The 19328-nt window shown below is 40.2% G+C and overlaps 1 protein-coding gene across 1 annotated transcript in view; it reads right to left on the bottom strand.

Annotated features, from left to right (window-relative positions):
* GSK3B (glycogen synthase kinase 3 beta) overlaps window positions 1–19328 on the bottom strand; it is a 146919-nt gene that overhangs the window by 42407 nt on the left and 85184 nt on the right. The window contains exons 6-7 of the mRNA XM_029283856.1: window positions 18926–19023; window positions 5108–5203 (exon numbers count right to left, since the gene is read on the bottom strand). Of these exons, the coding sequence (XP_029139689.1) occupies window positions 5108–5203; window positions 18926–19023 (194 nt within the window). The remainder of the gene's footprint in view (window positions 1–5107; window positions 5204–18925; window positions 19024–19328) is intronic.

The following is a 19328-nucleotide window of genomic DNA, read 5'->3' as shown; positions in this document are numbered from 1 at the left end:
ATATGACATCATTTACTTCATTTATTAATTAGATAGTGTTGACATACATTTTAAGTCTTTTCAGGCAATCATATCTCATTCTATATTTTTTCTTTAATCTACTCTATATTCTAATATGCACTGCATATAATAAATAAGGTACTGAATTTTAAATAAATAAATTAAAATAACTGAAAATCAATTATTACAAACTCTTGAATTGGCTACTTGTTGATATAAATACACTTGCAAACTCTTCAAAACTAATTTGACTCATTTATTTTTCCTGGGTTTTTCCCATGGTATGTATTTGTTTTTCAGTTTGCTCTAACATAATTGTTCACTATATTCATCAGAACAGAACACTAATTCCTCCCATTAAAAATTGGAACTCAAATGTCCAATAAAATAGGAATGCATTATTAATCTGTTCTGTACATTTTTTCCTTAACCATAACAAGCAAAAAGAAGAAAACTGTTGTGAATCAAGCTAAAACTCTGGTAGGGCACAAAACATATTATGCTCCCTTTGCTGGATCAAGAAACGAAGATACATAAGAATAAAATCTTACCACGAGTTGCTTTCCATTGAGAAAACAAGTGTCAACAAACCCATGGATGGTAGTGAGAAGAAAATAAATAAAATGTTACAGGTCCCATTTGTGGGCTGTTGATAAAAGCATTTGAACACTGTCCAAGCAGCATTGAGTTTTACTTATATAAACTATCCTTGTGAAAATAGAAGATCTTTGCTTCTAGCTTTAGCCTCCAACGAGATGCCAATGGAATGGAGCCAAGAACAATGACACAAAAAGTGCAAAATAGCATAGTTTTGACTGCTGAAAACAGCTTCATGAAAAATTATCTTTTATTCCTGCTTAGCAAAATGAATTGCTTTATTCTGAAAAACTTGTCTCTTGTCCTCTGGCAAATCAGAGAGGAAAAAGGCTATATCTTCTGCCATATACAGATGCAAACACATAAACCAAAAATTGTATTTTTCAGTCAGACTTAAATGTTTGTCATGCAAAAGAGGCTCTTTGCTGTCTTCATGGCTGAAATCATAGAAATAATCTCAGTCTGGTATTTGCAAATGTTTTCAGGTTGCAGAATCAATTCGTTTTCTTAAAAAAACCTGAAAATCCTATTGCCTGCTTCTCAGAGTGATGAATCATCATGAGCACAACTGCCTTACCTGGGGAGAGTGGGCATCTGAGTATCAACTGCTAAACACTGCCCTTTCCAATGACAAATTGCATTTAAGTGATTTTTTAAAATTGTCATTAGTCTCTCATTGAACTCTGTCAAATTTGTTCAGTTAATTAATTCAATGTAGGCACTGCCTGACTTCAACTGACTCTAGATTTTCCACAATAAATTTACAAGCATACACACACACACACACACACACACACACACACACACACACACATAAAGCAGACCTGCAATGCTGAAATGAAGTGTGATAACCATTTTAGATTCCACTTTATATTCCATGATAAACCTCCCACAGGAAGGTGGGAAGCTTTTTGAACTAACTAACTAACCCATGAACAAGTTAGCTAATTTGGGACATATTCATAAATACTATCAGAGAACAAATAAAACCATATAAAAATTCTAAAAGATCATCCTCATTCTGAAGAACATTTATAGCCTCTGAATCTTCATCTTGTTAGGTTTTGGTTAGCATGGTAAGAAAACAACCTCCAATTGGTAAAGTATATATATGGTACTACAGAACATAAAGAAAGGGCAGAAATGTCTGATAAATTATTTTTAAAAGTTTGCAAGTATATTCGTATTAGGCAAAGCACCTTCAAGAATTCATAACTCTTATCCATGCAGTATTGCTTCTTTTGGCTAAAACTCCTCGCTATCATTATTGTGTAATGTAAATATTAATATAATGCACAAATACATCTATCACTTATGACTGTATATATTTCAAATATTAAAACACATAATTTTAACTATTTAATATACAGTTGTATATATTAATAAGCCTTGCAAATGTTTGAATTTAAAATCTGTAGTTTTTCTCTAGGGCCAAGCTCATTATTGTTTCTGGGAAAATATAACACAGTGAAAAATACACTAGTAACCACTGCAGAAAGGAGCTAGTAAAGTATTAAAAGGTACAACTGGACTTCAAAGGAGTGAAGTAATTTTACTTTTTTAATATTTGAATTTAATTTTATGAATGTATATATAATTTTAAATTTGTATATATAATTATTTTTATATATACACAATTTATATATTTTAATTTTAGAGGTTTTTTTTAAAATTGAATTTCTTTCATCCTCCCAAGTTAAGTCAGACAAAGTTACAGTGCTACAGTAAGTCTCTGCATGTTACAGGACCTGGCCTTCCTTTTTAACATTATACCCAAAAGTCATCTTCTTTACAACCTTCAAGATGAGGTTCATCAGGCACTCCACAGTAGTCCTTACATTCAATTTACCCTATCATTTCCCAAACATACCAAAATTTTTGCATTATCACCATATAAAAAGCTCTTATAATTCTTAAGTTAAAAAAAATCATATTGGTCTGAAGATAAACAAGCATATACTTTTTCTTCCTTCCTATGGATAAAGAGGTTACCAGGAATGGATCCAAAGTAACATTCTGTTTACATGTTTGTTATCTTAGAGCAATGCTGGCAGTTTTCCCCAATATGGGCTCATATTTAACTAATTTTTCTTTGTCTTCAAAGGTTGCAGGAGACGTGTTAGTGGCATGGCAAATTCTACCTACCATTAATTAAAGCCTTTTAAAAATATTTTTGAGTGGAAAGAACTCTTCAAATAAATAAATGTATTAAACATACAAGATAATTAAGCACATTTAAGTCTGAGCATTTTTATAATGGAGGCAATCACACTACCAAAAGTTTGTCATTCTGGTATTGTTTAAAAAGTTTTTTATACAAGCCTGTATATTCCCATGCTTTTTACTGAAGTTTATGCTGTGACTTTTTTTTAGCTTTGTTTAGAGAGTTTGCAAGTATACATAAAATAAGATAATCTTAAATGAGGAGTCTTAGAGAAGATTCTTAGAAAAGAATCACCAGTCTTTGAAAGGAAATCTGATGTACAAAAGGAAAGACATGATCTAGTAAATAGCATGGAAAATTCCAAAAGGAACAATTTTTTCTATATGATTTAAAATAGTAAATGAGAAGCAGAGTTAGGGAGATGTCAAAGAAAACAGTGACATCAACAAAATGTCTTGATTTCCAAAACTGGACTAATTTCTAATACTAGTATATAAGCTAGTCCAAGCGCTTAACATGAAATGAACTCATTTATAAGCAAAGGAACAAATCAGGAGTAAGAGGACTGGTTCAAGTATCATATGTCTGATTCAGAATGCTGTCTCATAAAAAGAAGATTCTATTTGCAATATTTCATCTTCTGCCCAGAACACTTCAGTATACTACAGCTTCACATTTTTCTATAGACTAGTCTATAGTCTTTTACAGAGCACTATGTATCGGTTAAGAACATTCATTTCTTTTCCTTTCTTTCTTTTCCAATAACTAAAAATCAATTAATAAAAGGTGCATGAATGTGTTTTAGTTCAGACTGGCTTCAATATCATGCCTTAGGGTTCTGAGTTTTAGCAACTCAAAGTAGAAATGTTAGAACACTGGCAGGATCTTTTTGGGATTCAGAAATATTGCTTCCAAACTGTTGGATCAACAAAATAAGTTCTTCTATTAATGTTCTACCTGTTCCTTTCAACAGACTACACACCACAGAGCTTAACTACTAAGGTTCCGCAACATTACTGTCCACATTGATCATTGAAATAGAAATAAAACGAGCAAGAATGAACTTTCACAGCTAGTGATCAATGACTGCAGTGTTTTTTCACCTAGTTGATTATTCTCATATCATCCTATAGCTTCAACAATCTTTACACTATATCCCTTGCCAGCAAGTAAACTTTGTTGCAATTGCAAGACATCGTCAAATTGCAAATATGAGTCTACAATTGGAGTAAAAGCTACTGTGAAAGTGCAAGCTTCACCTAACCCCTTGCGAAATGGAAGGCCTGGCCTGATTTTTCAACAAGAGAGAAACAAACTTCATAAATATTATTTTCTCATTCTTGTAAAAAAGAGCAGTCTGATTTAACTGTTATGGAAGAAAGAGAACTTTGTATTATGCTTTTGAATGGAGATAAAAGTGATAAGTTGCATGGACATGTGAATAGTTCTGGGTTCTTTTTAAATTGTTCAGCTGTAGATTTTTTAAACCTTTGGACCATAATTTTACCCTAAAATACATGTTTAACCTCTGAGGAGTATAGGGAGGGTGAAATCTTCAATATTTTCATTTTAGGAAGAGTTTGGAAACATTAAGAAACAGAAATGGGCTTAAAATTGTAACTTTATTATTTTTGCAAAAACATCAAATCTTAGCAATGAAGTAGTTTTTCAAAAACCAAGATAGAAGTGGAGTGTAACTACAGTCTGTGGATTGGCCATCCTGCTCCATTCCATTCCATTTTGATTGCCACTTAGTATAGTTTAGCCTCACTGGACCCTTATTTTATTTGGAGGCCAGAGGTTGTGCCTTCTGGTTCCCTTCACCCCCCCCCCNTTTTTTTTTTTTTTTGGAAACTGTGCTATCTTGGTAAAGATGTCAATACTTCCTCACTGTTTCTTTCTAAATGACCTTGTTTCAGCCACAATCTGTTTAGCATTCTTTTCATATAGAAGAAGCGATGCTGTTCAAGAAAGACCTACTCTGAAAGCTTTTTTCAAATAACTTAAGCAAAAGGCATTTTCTATGCAGAAGCATTCTGCTATTTCCCTGTCCTTTAATATGTATGGCAGCATACCCATCCCAAATTGCCATCAGTAATTCTCATAAAATCTTCTAAATAGCTGTGTGGAAATATGGAGGATTACAGATGAGAAGAAAAATCTGTGCACGTTTCAGTCATATCAACAAAAATATTACTCTGAATATAAATAGATTAGCAATTTGTAGGACTATTACATAATATAGTGTGATGGTTCTGTTTATTGCTTTTGAAAATAAATACACAGACCTCAGTGTTGAATATGCCCCGCCACACATACAAATACCACCATTTCAAACAGACTCACCTTAGTCCATGGATGTGCTTTAATCTGAGGAAATTTAAATTCTGTGTAGTTTGGATTCATTTCTCTAATTTGTTCTCTTGTGGGAGTTCCAAGGACCTGGAAAATAAAAAGGAGGACTTTAATTACCCTGATATCAACTGGGAGACAAACTCTGCACCAAGTGGAAGATCAAACAGATTCCTGACAAATCTAGCAGACAACTTTGTCTCCCAAAAAGTAGAGAAGGGAACTAGGAGATCAGCCATATTGGACTTAATTCTCACTAACAGAGATGAAATGATAGAAAGTGTTGAAACCACAGGAACCGGGGGGGGGGGGGGGAGTGACCGTGCAATATTGGAATTCAACATTATGCAAGCACAAGCAATAGAACATAGTCAAACTAGAGTCTTGGACTTTAAGAGATCTAATTTCAACAAACTTAGAGAGCTTTGGAAGGATTCCATAGATGAGAATCCTCAAAGGGGAAAAAACTCAAGAAGCTTGGAAAATTTTGAAAAATGAGATAATAAAAGCCCAGTCTAGCACAATACCAACCAAGAAGAAAAATAACAGCTCTCAAAAGAAACCAGCATGGCTACATAAAGAACTCTCTGATAAATTGAAAGACAAAAAAGACAAGTATAAAAAAGTGGAAAGGGGGACACATAACTAAGGCAGAATATCAGCAAATAGCCCGAGCCTGCAAAGATGAAATGAGGAAAACTAAGGCTCAAAATAAACTAAGGCTTGCAACAAAAGTAAAAAATAACAAAAAAAAAGCTTCTTTCAACATGTAAAAAACAAGAAAAAAGTTAAGGAAATGATTGGTCTATTAGTGGGAAAAAGTGACAAGGTGACAAGCAACAGGGAGAAAGCAGAACTACTCAACTCGTTTTGTGCATCCGTATTTACACAAAGGGAAAAAACAGTTCAACCTATCAAAAATAGTACTGTAAAAAACAGATTAGAAATACAAGTTAAGATAGGCAAGAAAATGGTAAGTGAGCACCTGTCTACCCCAGATGGGTTCATATCACTAGGACCAGATGGACTACACCCCAAGGTTCTGAAGGAACTGGCAGATGTGATCTCAGAACCACTGAATTATCGTTCAAAGATCCTGGAGCACTGGGGAATTACCAGAGGACTGGAAAAGAGCTGATGTAGTTCCCATCTTCAAAAAGGGGACAAAATGGATCCAGGAAATTACAGACCTATCAGCCTGACCTCAATACCTGGGAAGATCTTGGAAAAGATAATCAACCAACGAATCAGCGAACACCTAGAGGCAAACAAAGTCTTTACCAAAAGCCAACATGGGTTTGTCAAAAACAGATCATGCTAGACAAATCTTATTGCATTTTTTGACCAGGTGACAAAATTAGTGGATCAGAGAAATGCTGTGGATATAATTTACTTGGACTTCCTTAAGGCATTTGATAAAGTAGACCACAACCTACTACTCGATAAGATAGAAAAATGTGGGTTAGACAGCATCACCACCAGATGGATTCGTAGCTGGCTGACCGGCCGTACTCAGTGTGTGGTCCTCAATGGAACCGCATCTACATGGAGGGAAGTGTGTAGTGGGGTGCTCCAGGGCTCTGTTCTGGGCCTAGTGCTCTTCAACATCTTCATCAATCATTTGGATGAGGGGATAGATGGGGAACTCATCAAATTTGCAGATGACACCAAGCTGGCAGGAATAGCCAACTTTCCAGAAGATAGGCTTAAGATACAGAAGGATCTTGACAGACTTGAACACTATCTAACAAAATGAAATTCAATGGTAAAAAAAGTAAGGTTCTACATTTAGGCAAGAAAAACCAAATGCACATGTATAGTATAGGTGGTACCTTGCTCAATAGTAGCAACTGTGAGAGGGATCTTGGAGTCCTAGTGGACAATCACTTAAATATGAGCCAGCAGTGTGCTGCAGCTGCCAAAAAAGCCAACACAGTGCTAGGCTGCATTAACAGAGGGATAGAATCAAGATCACGTGAAGTGTTAATACCACTTTACAATGCCTTGGTAAGACCACACTTGGAATACTGCATCCAGTTTTGGTCACCACGATGTAAAAAAGATGTTGAGACTCTAGAAAGAGTACAGAGAAGAGCAACAAAGATAATTAGGGGATTAGAGGCTAAAACATATAAGGAACGGTTGCTGGAATTGGGTATGTCTAGTCTAATGAAAAGAAGGACGGGGGGGGGACATGATAGCAGTGTTCCAATATCTATGGGGCCGCCACAACTAAGAGGGAGTCAAGCTATTCTCCAAAGCACCTGAAGGCAGGACAAGAAGCAACGGATGGAAACTAATCAAGGAGAGAAGCAATCTAGAACTAAGGAGAAATTTCCTGACAGAACAATTAATCAGTGGAACAACCTGCCTCCAGAACCTGTGAATGCTCCAACACTGGAAGTTTTTAAGAAGAGACTGGACAGCCATTTGTCTGAAATGGAATAGGGTTTCCTGCCTGAGCAGGGGGTTGGACCTGATGACCTCCAAGGTCCCTTCCAACTTTATGATGATGATTATGATGATGATGATGATGTTGGGACTAGTAACAATGTAGGTGATTAAAAGTGGCCCAAATATGTTATAAAATGTGAATTAGAAAAACAGACAGATAGCCACAAAGTGCATCTTTATGAAAGTTACGTCAAAACATTATGAACCTGAAATTCAAGGTCAAAATGCTTGTTTTTTAGTCTTGGGAAATATTGAATTTAGCTGAGTATTTAGCTTAAATACTAAATTTAGTAGAATAACAGTTTTAAAGGGCTTCTAATAGATTATAGGAACCCCATGTACCTTACTCCTTAGGAAAAATAGGACTGAATCCTCCAAAGAAGATCTAGGCATTATACCTGCCTCTGATGGAGGAACATTAACTTAGGATGCTTCAAAATGTGAGGATAATCATGTAAGCCAGTTGTAATAGTGTAGCAACCCATGGGTACTATGGTGACCACTAGATAGGAAAGAGCCATATTTGCAAAGACTATCTTCAGCAGAGGGGGATCAGTAGAAGACCATGCGGAAACCAAGACAATCTTGCCTGAAGTCTGGAAATATATTTTGCCCCTGCATAGAGAAACCTAGTTATTTCCCCCCAAAATGCAAATAGACAATCTTGGGCTGCTCCGGACATATTTCTTGATTCTCACTGCTGAGTCATGGGAACTGCCAGAATAAAAACTGAATGTAAACACCAGTGCTATTATTTGCAGATTGAAAGTGGGGTGTATTCTGTGACCACTTCATGTATACCAATTAACCATAGCATTGCTTAATATATTCCAGTTTGACTTTGGAAGATGTCCTCAAATGCTTGAATTAAATTTTCAGTTTGTTGATCCGCTATGGTGGATTTAATATAGAACAAATACTTTGGATGTGAAGGAATGAAAGTACATTTTTCTGTAACATGAAGCATTTTTTTCCTGCAAGATCTTGGAGAAGAGGAGCCAAAACAGTTGGGAGGCATGCTGTGATAATGTTGTACAGATAAAATCTATCAGCATATACTTGCTGAATACATAATTGGGATTAAAAACATACAGTTAAAAACAGCAATATTCTTTTGAGATTGGAAGTGTAACTAATAAAATTATTAATAATAGAGATCTATTTTGACAAACAAGGTTATTGTAACAATTCAGATCCCCTGGTTTGAAGAATCATTCAAGTTTTCATCAACTTTCTAAAAGCCAGAAGGAAAAGGGCAGATTACACTTTGGATAAATGCTATCAGAAAGGGGGGGGAGCACTGAAAAATACATTTATTGGGCCCCTAACAATGCCAATCATTAACTGAGGGGATATGTAGTAAGCCTGCCCTACTAGAACATATACTGAGGCACAGGGAAGAAGATGGTCTCACAGATACCAGGCTCTGAACATGAAGGGCTTTAAAGATAATAAGCAATATTTGAACTTATTTGTTAAATATATAGGCTACCCTGGTGTCACCCACCTCACTATCTAGAGTGGCCCAGGGTAACTTACAATAGCATTAAAGCATAAATCTAAAAATTGGAATTAACAAGTAAATAAAAGTTTAAAACCAAGAGCACAGACAGGATGGGGCTTGACTTTTGTCTCTCACTCAATCAGCCACCATAGCACATCCCCATCAGGACCCAAGCCAACTGAAAGAACCCGGTTTTAAGGTCCTTCCAGGAGGCTAGAAGGGTGGAAGTGGATTTCACCTCTGGAGGTAAGATGTTCCAGAGGGTGGGGGGGGGGGGCACGGCAGAGAAGGCCTCTTCTACTGGTGTGNGGGGGGGGGGGGGGGGGGGGGGGGGGGGGGGGGGGGGGGGGCACGGCAGAGAAGGCCTCTTCTACTGGTGTGAGTGTGAAAACCAAGATTTTCAATTGGACCCAAAAGCAAACTGGCAAACAATGCAGTTCATGTAACAGCAGTGTTACATGCACCACCCTAGGAGCCTCCAGAACTGCCCACACTGCTGCACTCTGTACCAGCTGTAGTTTCTGAATACTTTTCAAGGGTTAGACTGCATTGCAGTAATCCAACCAAGCAATGATGGGGCATGAGTGATTGAGTGCTGGGTTTCACAGTCCAGGAAAGGGTGAAATTGATATACAACACAAAGTTGCATGAAAATTCTCCTAACCACCATTGCCACCTGCTCTTCAAGCAGGAGTCATGAATCCAGAATTGCACCCAGAAGCCAAATAGCAGCCATTGGAATAAATGTATTTATTTGGAATAAATGTATTTCATGGGTATTTTAAGGAACACTCATCACCACATGAGCTACTACTAGACCAGCTACAGCTTCTAAATACTCTTCTAGGGCAACCCCATGTTCCATAGTATAATAGTCCAATTAAAGCGACCAAAGTATAAAAGACAGTGAGTTAATGCCTGCTATTCCAGTAAATGTTTCAATTAGTGCAATACACTGAGCTGAGCAAATACCCTCTTAGCCATAGCTGCTATCTGCTACTTCAGCAGGAACTGTAGGGGTGTAAAAAGTCCCCCAAACTGTGAACTCACTTCACCAGAATTAATGATGGAATCTCTTTGGAGCAGGCAGCCTTCAAACACAACTGCCACTTCATCTTGCTGGGATAGTTTCTCCATCTATTCTTCTTCAACCAGATCCAGAAAGCTTCCAGGTATCCAGGCAGCACTTCAACAGCATCACTTATTTGGTCAGGGGTCAAGAAGTACAGTTGGGTATCATCAGCATACTAATAACTCAGCCTGTCACCACAAAATTATTTCATCCAGGGGCTTCATGTAAATATTGAGTGGAAACTGAAAGAGTGTAAAGTCCTAGGGCACTTTCACTTGAGGTCTACACTCAACCACTATCTGAAACTGTCCTTTCAGCAAGGAAGAGACCCATAATATAGGTAGTCCTCAACTTATGACCTTTCATTTAACAACTGTTCAAAGTTACGATGGCCTTGGAAAAAATGATTTATGACCTGTACTTGCACTTATGACCATCACACCATCCCCATGGATACTGGATCGCAATTCAGATGCATGACAACCAGGGCTTTTTTTTCTCATAGAACGCCCAGAATGGAGTTCCGGCACCTTTTTTGGATGGAACCTTGTAGGGTAGGCAAGGCGGGTTGTATGACGTGTGTGAGTTCCGGCACCTTTTTTTTTTTTAGAAAAAAAGCACTGATGGCAACCATCGCACATTTACAACCGGTTGCAGTGTTCTGAGATCACATGGTCATGATCTGTGGCTTTTTTGGCAGGATTCTGGCAAAAACACCTGTTGGGGAAGTTGGATTTGCTTAATGACAATGTGATCTGCTTAACAACCAGTTATTTGCTTAACGACCACCATAAAATTGTCATAAAATCATGTCCAACTCAACTTATGATTGCAATGACTAAAACGGAAATTCCAATCCCAACTGTGGTCATAAGGACTGCCTGTAATACAGGACCTCCCCCCAATCATTAGAGATGGCCAAGAAAGAGACCATGATTGATAGTATTGACAGTGCTGAGATAAGAGGAACTGGAAGGGCCACCTTACTTCTAAGCTTGTCCTACCAGAGACCATCAGTAAGTGCAATCAATGCCGTTTCTGGTCTGAAACCAGGTTGTTCATTTTGTCCAGAGTTCTCTGTAGTTGTAGCCCAACCACGTTCTTTACAAACTTCTGCAAATTGGAGGGGAGAGGGGGAACAGAGACAGGCTGATAATTGTCCAATGGGTCAAGCAATGGCTTCATAAGCAAGAGGCATACCACTGCCTCCTTCAAAGAGAGGAGGAATATTACTTCTTTCAAAGATATATTTACCACCCCAACCCAGTTACCTGTCACCTCCATGGAGGCCTTCATCAACCAAAAAGGATATGGGTCCACAGTACAAGCGTTTGGGCTGATACTGCAGAGGGCTTTTCTTTTTACATACGATTATGTGAAAAAGCAAGTACATCCTCTTTGAGTTCCATGGTTTTTCATTATCAGGATATAGTTAAAATCATCTGGACCTTAGCAATTCGTAAAAGTAGATAAATACAACCTCAGAGGAACAGCAACACATAACATATTACACCGTATCCTCATTTATTTTACAAAAAGAAAGCCAAAATGGAGAAGCCATGTGTGGAAAAACTAAATACACTTATGATTCAATAGATTGCAGAACCACCTTTAGCAGTAATAACTTGAAGTAATTATCAGTCTCTCACATTTGAGGAATTCTGGCCCACTCTTCTTTACAATACCGCTTTAGTTCATTGAAGTTTGTGAGATTTGTTTATGCACAGCTCTCTTGAGGTCCCGCCACAGCATTTCAATTGGGCTGAGATCTGGATTTTGACTGGGCCATTGCAACATTGATTCTTTTCTTTTTCAGACATTCTGTTGTAGATTCGCTGGCGTCCTTGGGATCATTGTCCTGTTACATGACCCAATGTCAGCTAAGCTTTAGTTGTCGGACAGGTGGCTTCACATTTGACTCTAGAATATTTTGGTATACAGAGGAGTTCATGGTCAATACAAGGTGCCCAGGTCCCGTGGCTGCAAAACAAGCCCAAATCATCACCCCTCTACCACAGAGCTTGACATTTGGTATGAGATGTTTGGTTTTCACCAAACATGGCACTATGTACAGGAAGTCCTTGACTTATCACAATTGAGCCCAAAATTTCTGTTGCTAAGTGAGACATTTGTTAAGTGAATTTAGCCCCATTTTAATTACCTTTCTTGCCAATGTTGTTAAATGAATCACTGCAGTTATTGAGTTAGTGACACGGTTGCTAAGTGAATCTAGCTTCACCATTGACTTTGCTTGTCAGAAAGTTGCAAAACATGATCACGTGATCATGGGATACTGCAACCATCATAAATGTGAGTTAGTTTGTAAGTGTCCGAATTTTGATCACATGGCCATGGGAATGCTGCAGCAGTCATATAGGTGTGAAAAACTGTCATAAGTCACTTTTTTTCAATGCCGTTGTAACTTGAATGGCCCCTAAACAAACTGTCGTAAGTCAAGGACTTACCTGTATTATGGCCAAACATCTCCACTTTGGTTTCATGTGTCCAAAGGACAGTGTTCCAGAAGTCTTGTGATTTGTTCAGATGCAACTTTGCAAACCCAAGCCGTGCTGCCATGATCTTTTTAGAGAGAAGAGGCTTTCTCCTGGCAACCCTTCCAAACAAACTATATTTGTTCAGTCTTTCTCTAATTGTACTGTGAACGTTAATATTTAACATGCTAACTGAGGCCTGTAGAGTCTGAGATGTAACTCTTGGATTTTTTTGTAGTTTCTCTGAGCATTGTACCATCTGACCTTGGGATGAATTTGCTGTAGCATACACTCCTGGGAAGATTGGCAACTGTCTTGAATGTTTTCCACTTGTAAATAATCTTCCTCACTGTAGAATGATGGACTCTTAAATTGTTTGGAAATGGCTTTACAACAGTTCCCAGATTGATGGGCAGCAACAACTGCTTCTCTAAGATCATTACTGATGTCTTTACTCTTTGGCACTGTGTTAGCACACACCTCAGTGCTAACTTAGGCTTTATAGAGGTAGTCACACTTGCTGATAATCAATTTATCAAGGACACTTGATTAGTAGCATTTAGCTAATCTACTTAGCCTCTTCATACCTAGGGAAGCAGTAAGGGTATACTTGGTTTTTCACACATGGTTTCTCCATTTTGATTTTCTTTTTGTAAAATAAATGATGACATAGTATAATATGTCATGTGCTGTTATTCATTTGAAGTTGTATTTACCTACTTTTAAGAACTGCTAAGGACCAGATGATTTTTTTACTATGTCCTGATATATAAAATCATAGAACTCAAAGAGAGTGTACTTACTTTTTCACATAACTGTAAATTCTTTTTTTCATGAGATGTAGAGATATAGGCTACAACATGCCTGCTTGACCTTTATTCTTGCTTATTAGCCAGAAAGCCCACAGTTAAAGGGTGGGTGGGTAATTACTTAAGTGTGGAATGTGTTCTATCTGCTTAAAGGAAGCAGTTAAAATGTTTTTAATTTAAAAAAATCCTCCCTGGATCCAGGTGATCTCTGTAAGCCAATCTCAAATAGTTCATTCCTGGACTTCTGGAGAACTGGATAGAAATGGTCAACTAAAGTTGCCTCCACAAAAAGGAGAATTAACAACTGCAAAAAAGAACGAGCTGGTGAGTGGACCAACTCTTTAAAACCTCCCCAGACAAGGAGAGGACTGGAGACTGCTCACATGTAATAGTTGTTCCTTGTGAAGAGATCACAAAACAGCAGTCTCTGGAACGTTTTGAGTACCGAAGACAAAAAGGAATAGCCATCTTGCTCACAACCGCAATCAGCACTTTTCAAAGGACACTGCGTATGCCAATTTCATTTTCTAATTACATTCGGAAATTGTTTGTTAATTACTTTTAAATTATTAGAAACCTTTTGATTGACAAATCTGAAAATGTCATGTGAATTTTCTTTTAATCCTTCATGAAAGAAAATTTTAATCAATTTAAAGGTTACTTTATGGTATATGTGTACCTGTACTAGAGAAAGTTTAAAGTCATTTTTGTATGTTTTTCTTTCTTCTCTCTTGTCATTATTTATTTTTTGTTAATTTGTATTTTATTTTTCCTTGAAACTTTAAGTTGGTTTAAAAAATAATTTTAAGAATTTAAAAAGAGGAGTAAGGCTTTGATCCTAGATAGCCATAAACTTGGAAATCTGGATTAAGGTTCCAGATAACTTTGGAATAAAATTTTGGAATTAATTATACAGGACCCTTCCCAATGCAAATAGATTTGTTTCGGCTTTTACAAAACAAATATAAGCAATTTCTAAAACTGGACACTAGAGGGAACTAAAGTTTGTAGTTAATGGAGAAAAATACACAATTAACAACTAATTAGCTGGGAGCTGTAAAATGACCTAAGTCATTTTAAATATATTGAAGGAAACTTTTGAAATGGAATTAGAAGTTACTGTCCATGATGGCAATAGTGATGTTTGCTTACATGGATAGACTGCATCCAATAGATGTTTTGGAAGAAATGGCAGATAAGGAACAATTTTATTTGACAAGGCAGAGATAGCATTGAAAATGAATCTACAAATGACAGAATGACATGGAGAAAAATCACACTGGACATGCAAATCGTAAATGAACTTTCTGCTGACACTAGGACTGAAAAAAATGATGCTTTATGGATTGTCTATAGATATGGGATAAAAAGATCATTGGCTGTAAATCAACTAAAAGGGGGTCAAGAGTTATAAAAATGTTTATAAGATGTGATGAAGGTTGGAAGTAATTTCCTTATATATTTTCTCTCTCTCTTTCAATCTTTCTTCTATTGTAATTAAAATCCTTAATAAAAATTACACACACAAACACGCACACACATGAAATAGTCCGTTCCTGAATATGGTAACAGAAAAAAATGGGTAGACTCACAGCTGCAGGTGCATTTCAAACTAATTTCAATTAGAATTTCATCTGAGATATGGTTTGAGACTGCTTTGGCTGTCCTGGTGGATGACCTATGTCAGAAACTACATTGGAGGAAGGGAATGGAATATTATTTATTTTTCTGGATTTCAATATTCAACTACATGGCACATTGTTATTATAGGGTGTTTTGTGATGTATGTCCCATGGTGTCTCTCCCCCCCCTCATGTGTGCATGCGTATGTTTCACTATGGGAAGATGTTCTGCAATTGGTCTGAATTATAGAGGAAGAGAATTATGATTTACATTTTTTTAGGACAAACAAAAATGGCAAAGTCTTAACAGAGAGTTATTGTGGATGAGTGACTGCACTAAACGCATTTTGGAGAAGTTTAACAGTGATTGTAAGAGTTCATTGTGTGGGTATCCTCAAGGCACAAAGGTAAGGGTTATTTATCTGAAGGGAGTATCTTCCCTAGAGGTCTAGCTGTAGAATTACAAGATGGTGAAGTGGCAGTTTCCCAGGAAGGAGGGAACATATTCCAAAGGGGGGGGGGGGGAGAGAGAGAGAGAGAGACAAGAGAAAACATAACCCAGAGCTGGATAGGAGAATCCGGAAGAGATTTAGGATAGCCACTCCCTAGAATTTCCCAGAGTATATCCTGTTAGAATAAGAGTAATGTAGATTTAATCTAGCAAGATTCTGTCTATATGGTGTAGTCAAATAAAGTTGGAGTGCTTAAATGTAAAACAGGCTAATAATAATAATAATAATAATAATAATAATAATAGTAATAATGGTAAAGTTGGAAGGGACCTTGGAGGTCATCTAGTCCAACCTCCTGCTCAGGCAGGAAACCCTATACCATTTCGGACAAATGGCTGTCCAGTTTCTTCTTAAAAACTTCCAGTGTTGGAGCATTCACCGCTTCTGGAGGCAGGTTGTTCCATTGGTTAATTGTTCTAACTGTCAGGAAGTTTCTCCTTAGTTCTAGGTTGCTTCTCTCTTTGGTTAGTTTCCACCCATTGCTTCTTGTCCTGCCTTCAGGCGCTTTGGAAAATAGCTTGACACCCTCTTCTTTGTGGCAGCCCCTGAGATATTGGAACACTGCTATCATGTCCCCCCTCGTCCTTCTCTTCATTAAACTAGACATACCCAATTCCAGCAGCCGTTCCTTATATGCTTTAGCCTCCAGTTCCCTAATCATCTTTGTGGCTCTTCTTAGCAGATAACAACACACTATGTGAATGTGGAGAGAGACAGAACCCGGCCCATCTGCTGGTATCTCAGCTACTACAGTACCAGAAACATAGTAACAATAATGACTTGTTTTTGGCCAACAACAAAGCTAAGAAAGTGGCTTCAATCTGCCACAGTTTGTCAATCGCCACTCTTCCTCTTCCTCATCCCCCCCCATTCTGGCTTCAGCACAGAGTTTGCACCAGAAGAAGAAACGGGGCACTTCCCTCCCCACCCGCTGTTTCTCTTCCTCTCTTCCTTCTCCCCTCACTTCTTCGGCACGCGTTTGCTGGGAGCCCACCCAGATTTGAGCATTTTGGATTCCAACTCTTCCTCCCACACTCCCCACCCCCACGGATCCCTTCTTCCTCCCCCAACTCCCTCCCCCCACCCCAACACCAGCACTTCCCACCCCTTTTCCCATCCTTCCCGTGACTGTGCAGGGGCGTGCCTAGCTTGCGATGGGACCAGCATGGAAGGCGATGCCGCTGCCACGAAGAGGTAGCGGCCCCGGCGCCCAGGCACAGCAGCCAGAATGGTGGCTGAGCGCCCCCCCCCCCGCGCACCTATTAAGCTCTCCCCTCCCTGGTCAGGCAGCAAGCTTGCAATCGCACTCAGAGAGAGACAGAGAGCGAGCCCGGCCCAGGACCTCCCCTCTTCCAGCCAGGACCCTGGTGAACAAACCTATCAGGTCCATGCCCAGCAAGACATACTGGGACTCTGGCGAATGACTGGGGTCCCCTCCTCCGTCCTAGCACTTGGGGGCAGCTCCTCTGCGCCTCCCATGCCGTCTGAGTCACTCCGCCCGGCGTGATCTGGATCCTGCGGGCGTTCAGCTAGGCAGCACTGGGGACGGCTGGCATAGTGTAGGCGGTACCAGGGCCAAGTGGGACCCCGCAAGAGTGTCCAGCCGGCCTCTCCCCCTCCCGACCTCCATGCCCACCTGGACTGCAGGCGTTTGCGCTGTGCCGGGAAGGTGCATCTCTCTCGCCAGCCCCGCCCCACGTCGTGTGAATGCCGGGCTGGCCAGCGTAAAAGACGGTCAGGGCCTCTGCTCTCTAGCCAGGAGGGGGGGGCGAGTGGGCCACCAGCGCCGAAGGGGTGGGGAGGGAGGCAGAAGGCAGCAGAAGGCGCTGAAAGGTGCCCAGGGCACCGCAGACCAGCCTGAGGTGCACTTGAGCTGAGGGCGAGTTCAGCACCTGGTTCGGCGCCAAGAGAGCCAGGGAAGCGCCGCTGCGTTTGGACGAGCATGGCCCTGGCGCAAGTGAGGCAGATCTAACGGCTGCGGTGAGAGGGCGCCATGAACGGCTACGGCTCCCCGTACCTGTACATGGGTGGCCCGGTGGCTCAGCCGGCCCAGGCGCCCCTGCAGCGGACGCCCAATTGCACGCGCTGCTGCAACCACGGCGTGCTCTCACGGCTGAAGGGCTACAAGAGTGGCAGTGCGTCATGGCCGCCCAGCTGGCGCTGCGCTGCCAGCAGGCCAAGAGCCTGGAGAGCCTTTTGCCCGACATGCTGCGCGTCCTGCCTGCCGCTGCCACCCCCGGCTCTGCTACGCCGCCTGGGCACCCCAGAGCAGCGCTCGCCATCGCCACCATTGTCCAGGGATGGCCTGTTGTTGCACTAGCCCCCCCAGCGGAGCCGTGGCTACATCCCATGGGCAGAGGGTGAGCCTAGGCAGCGTGGAGTCCCGGCTGGGGCGGCGGCCAGCGACGGCATCGTTCCCTGGGCCGCTCCCTGAGCAGCCGAGCCGGCCACCTTCTGCACCGTCGGCATCTTCAAGCCGGAACCGCTGCAACAGCCCGCCGACCGGTCAGCTCTGTCCACCGGCGATGCTGGAGCCTCCCATGCTAGCGGAGGCTTCGGTGGGCCGCTCCCTGGGGGGATCCCGGGGCTTCCCCACGCAGCTCCTCGGCCACGTGCGCCTCGTACTGAGCCAGCCTGGGAAAGGGATTTCCTGACTGCCCTTCTCTCAGGGGGCGGGGCACCCGGGCACAGGGCCAATCAGGAGCCCTGCGAGGGGGCAAGTCCCATGAGAGAGAGAGAGAGAGAGAGAGAGAGAGAGAGAGAGAGAGAGAGAGAAGGGAAGTGCAAGTGCAAGTGCCTCTCTGTCTCTCTCTCTCTGCAAATGGCGGTGCAGGCTCCGGAGCCGCAGGAGGTGGCTCAAAGAGCCGCATGCAGCTCCGGAGCCGCGGGTTGCCGACCCGTGCACTAGAGTTATGTAAAGTAAGGACAAAGGAAAGGACTTCCCCCATCTCCAAATTTATTATCTCTAGAAGATTCCAAAGGCTCAGGTAGGTACCTAATCTCTTTACGTGTGAATCAAAAGATCACATAATAGAAACACTGAATATAAGTAAGAAATGGTAACCAGGTTAGAATAAAATTTTCTTTAATTTAAGAAATTTTCAACCTTTTACTTTTTGTTTGGTTTTTTTGTTGGTTTTTTGGCTTGAGCAATCTTCTAGAATATGGAAGATTAACTTCCCCATTTTTGGAAAATCAGTTAAGATACCACGATTGCAGTTGGTTATCTCCACAATATGTGCTCCTTATTTTAAAAGGTATCGCATTTAGTTTTAACTAGAAAGAAGAAATTAGATAAGTTTGTTCTATATTTTAAAATAATGTTCAGATAATAAAAACCCTCTTACCTTAATTATTTCCACCAACTGATCTACACCACTATCTCCTGGGAAAATTGGTTGTCCTAATAATAATTCTGCCAATACACAACCTGCTGACCAAACATCTGGAGAGAAAGGGGGAGAAAAAGAAAACATAGAGGAAAATTACAAGAATTGCATATCCAATTATGTCTATATCTACTTCACAAACATAAGTAAATTTATACACAAGGTAGAAGATAGCATATACATAAATCAATTATTTTTCACCTTTTAAGTTCATTCTGTTAGAGAAGGAATCTGGAGATCATGGGGCACATACAGCATTCAGGGCCTTTATATTCCAATACTCTCATTTTTGCAATTAGTGTATTGCTATTTAGTTAGTTTTCAAATTTATGTCTTGCCCTTTTTTTATAAGCTCAAGATA

Source organism: Protobothrops mucrosquamatus, unplaced genomic scaffold, assembly GCF_001527695.2.
Source record: "Protobothrops mucrosquamatus isolate PMUCROS unplaced genomic scaffold, P.Mucros_1.0 scaffold_88, whole genome shotgun sequence".
Classification (NCBI taxonomy): domain Eukaryota; kingdom Metazoa; phylum Chordata; class Lepidosauria; order Squamata; family Viperidae; genus Protobothrops; species Protobothrops mucrosquamatus.
Note: the sequence above shows the minus strand (reverse complement) of the source record. Positions and strands in the feature narration are given on the sequence as shown.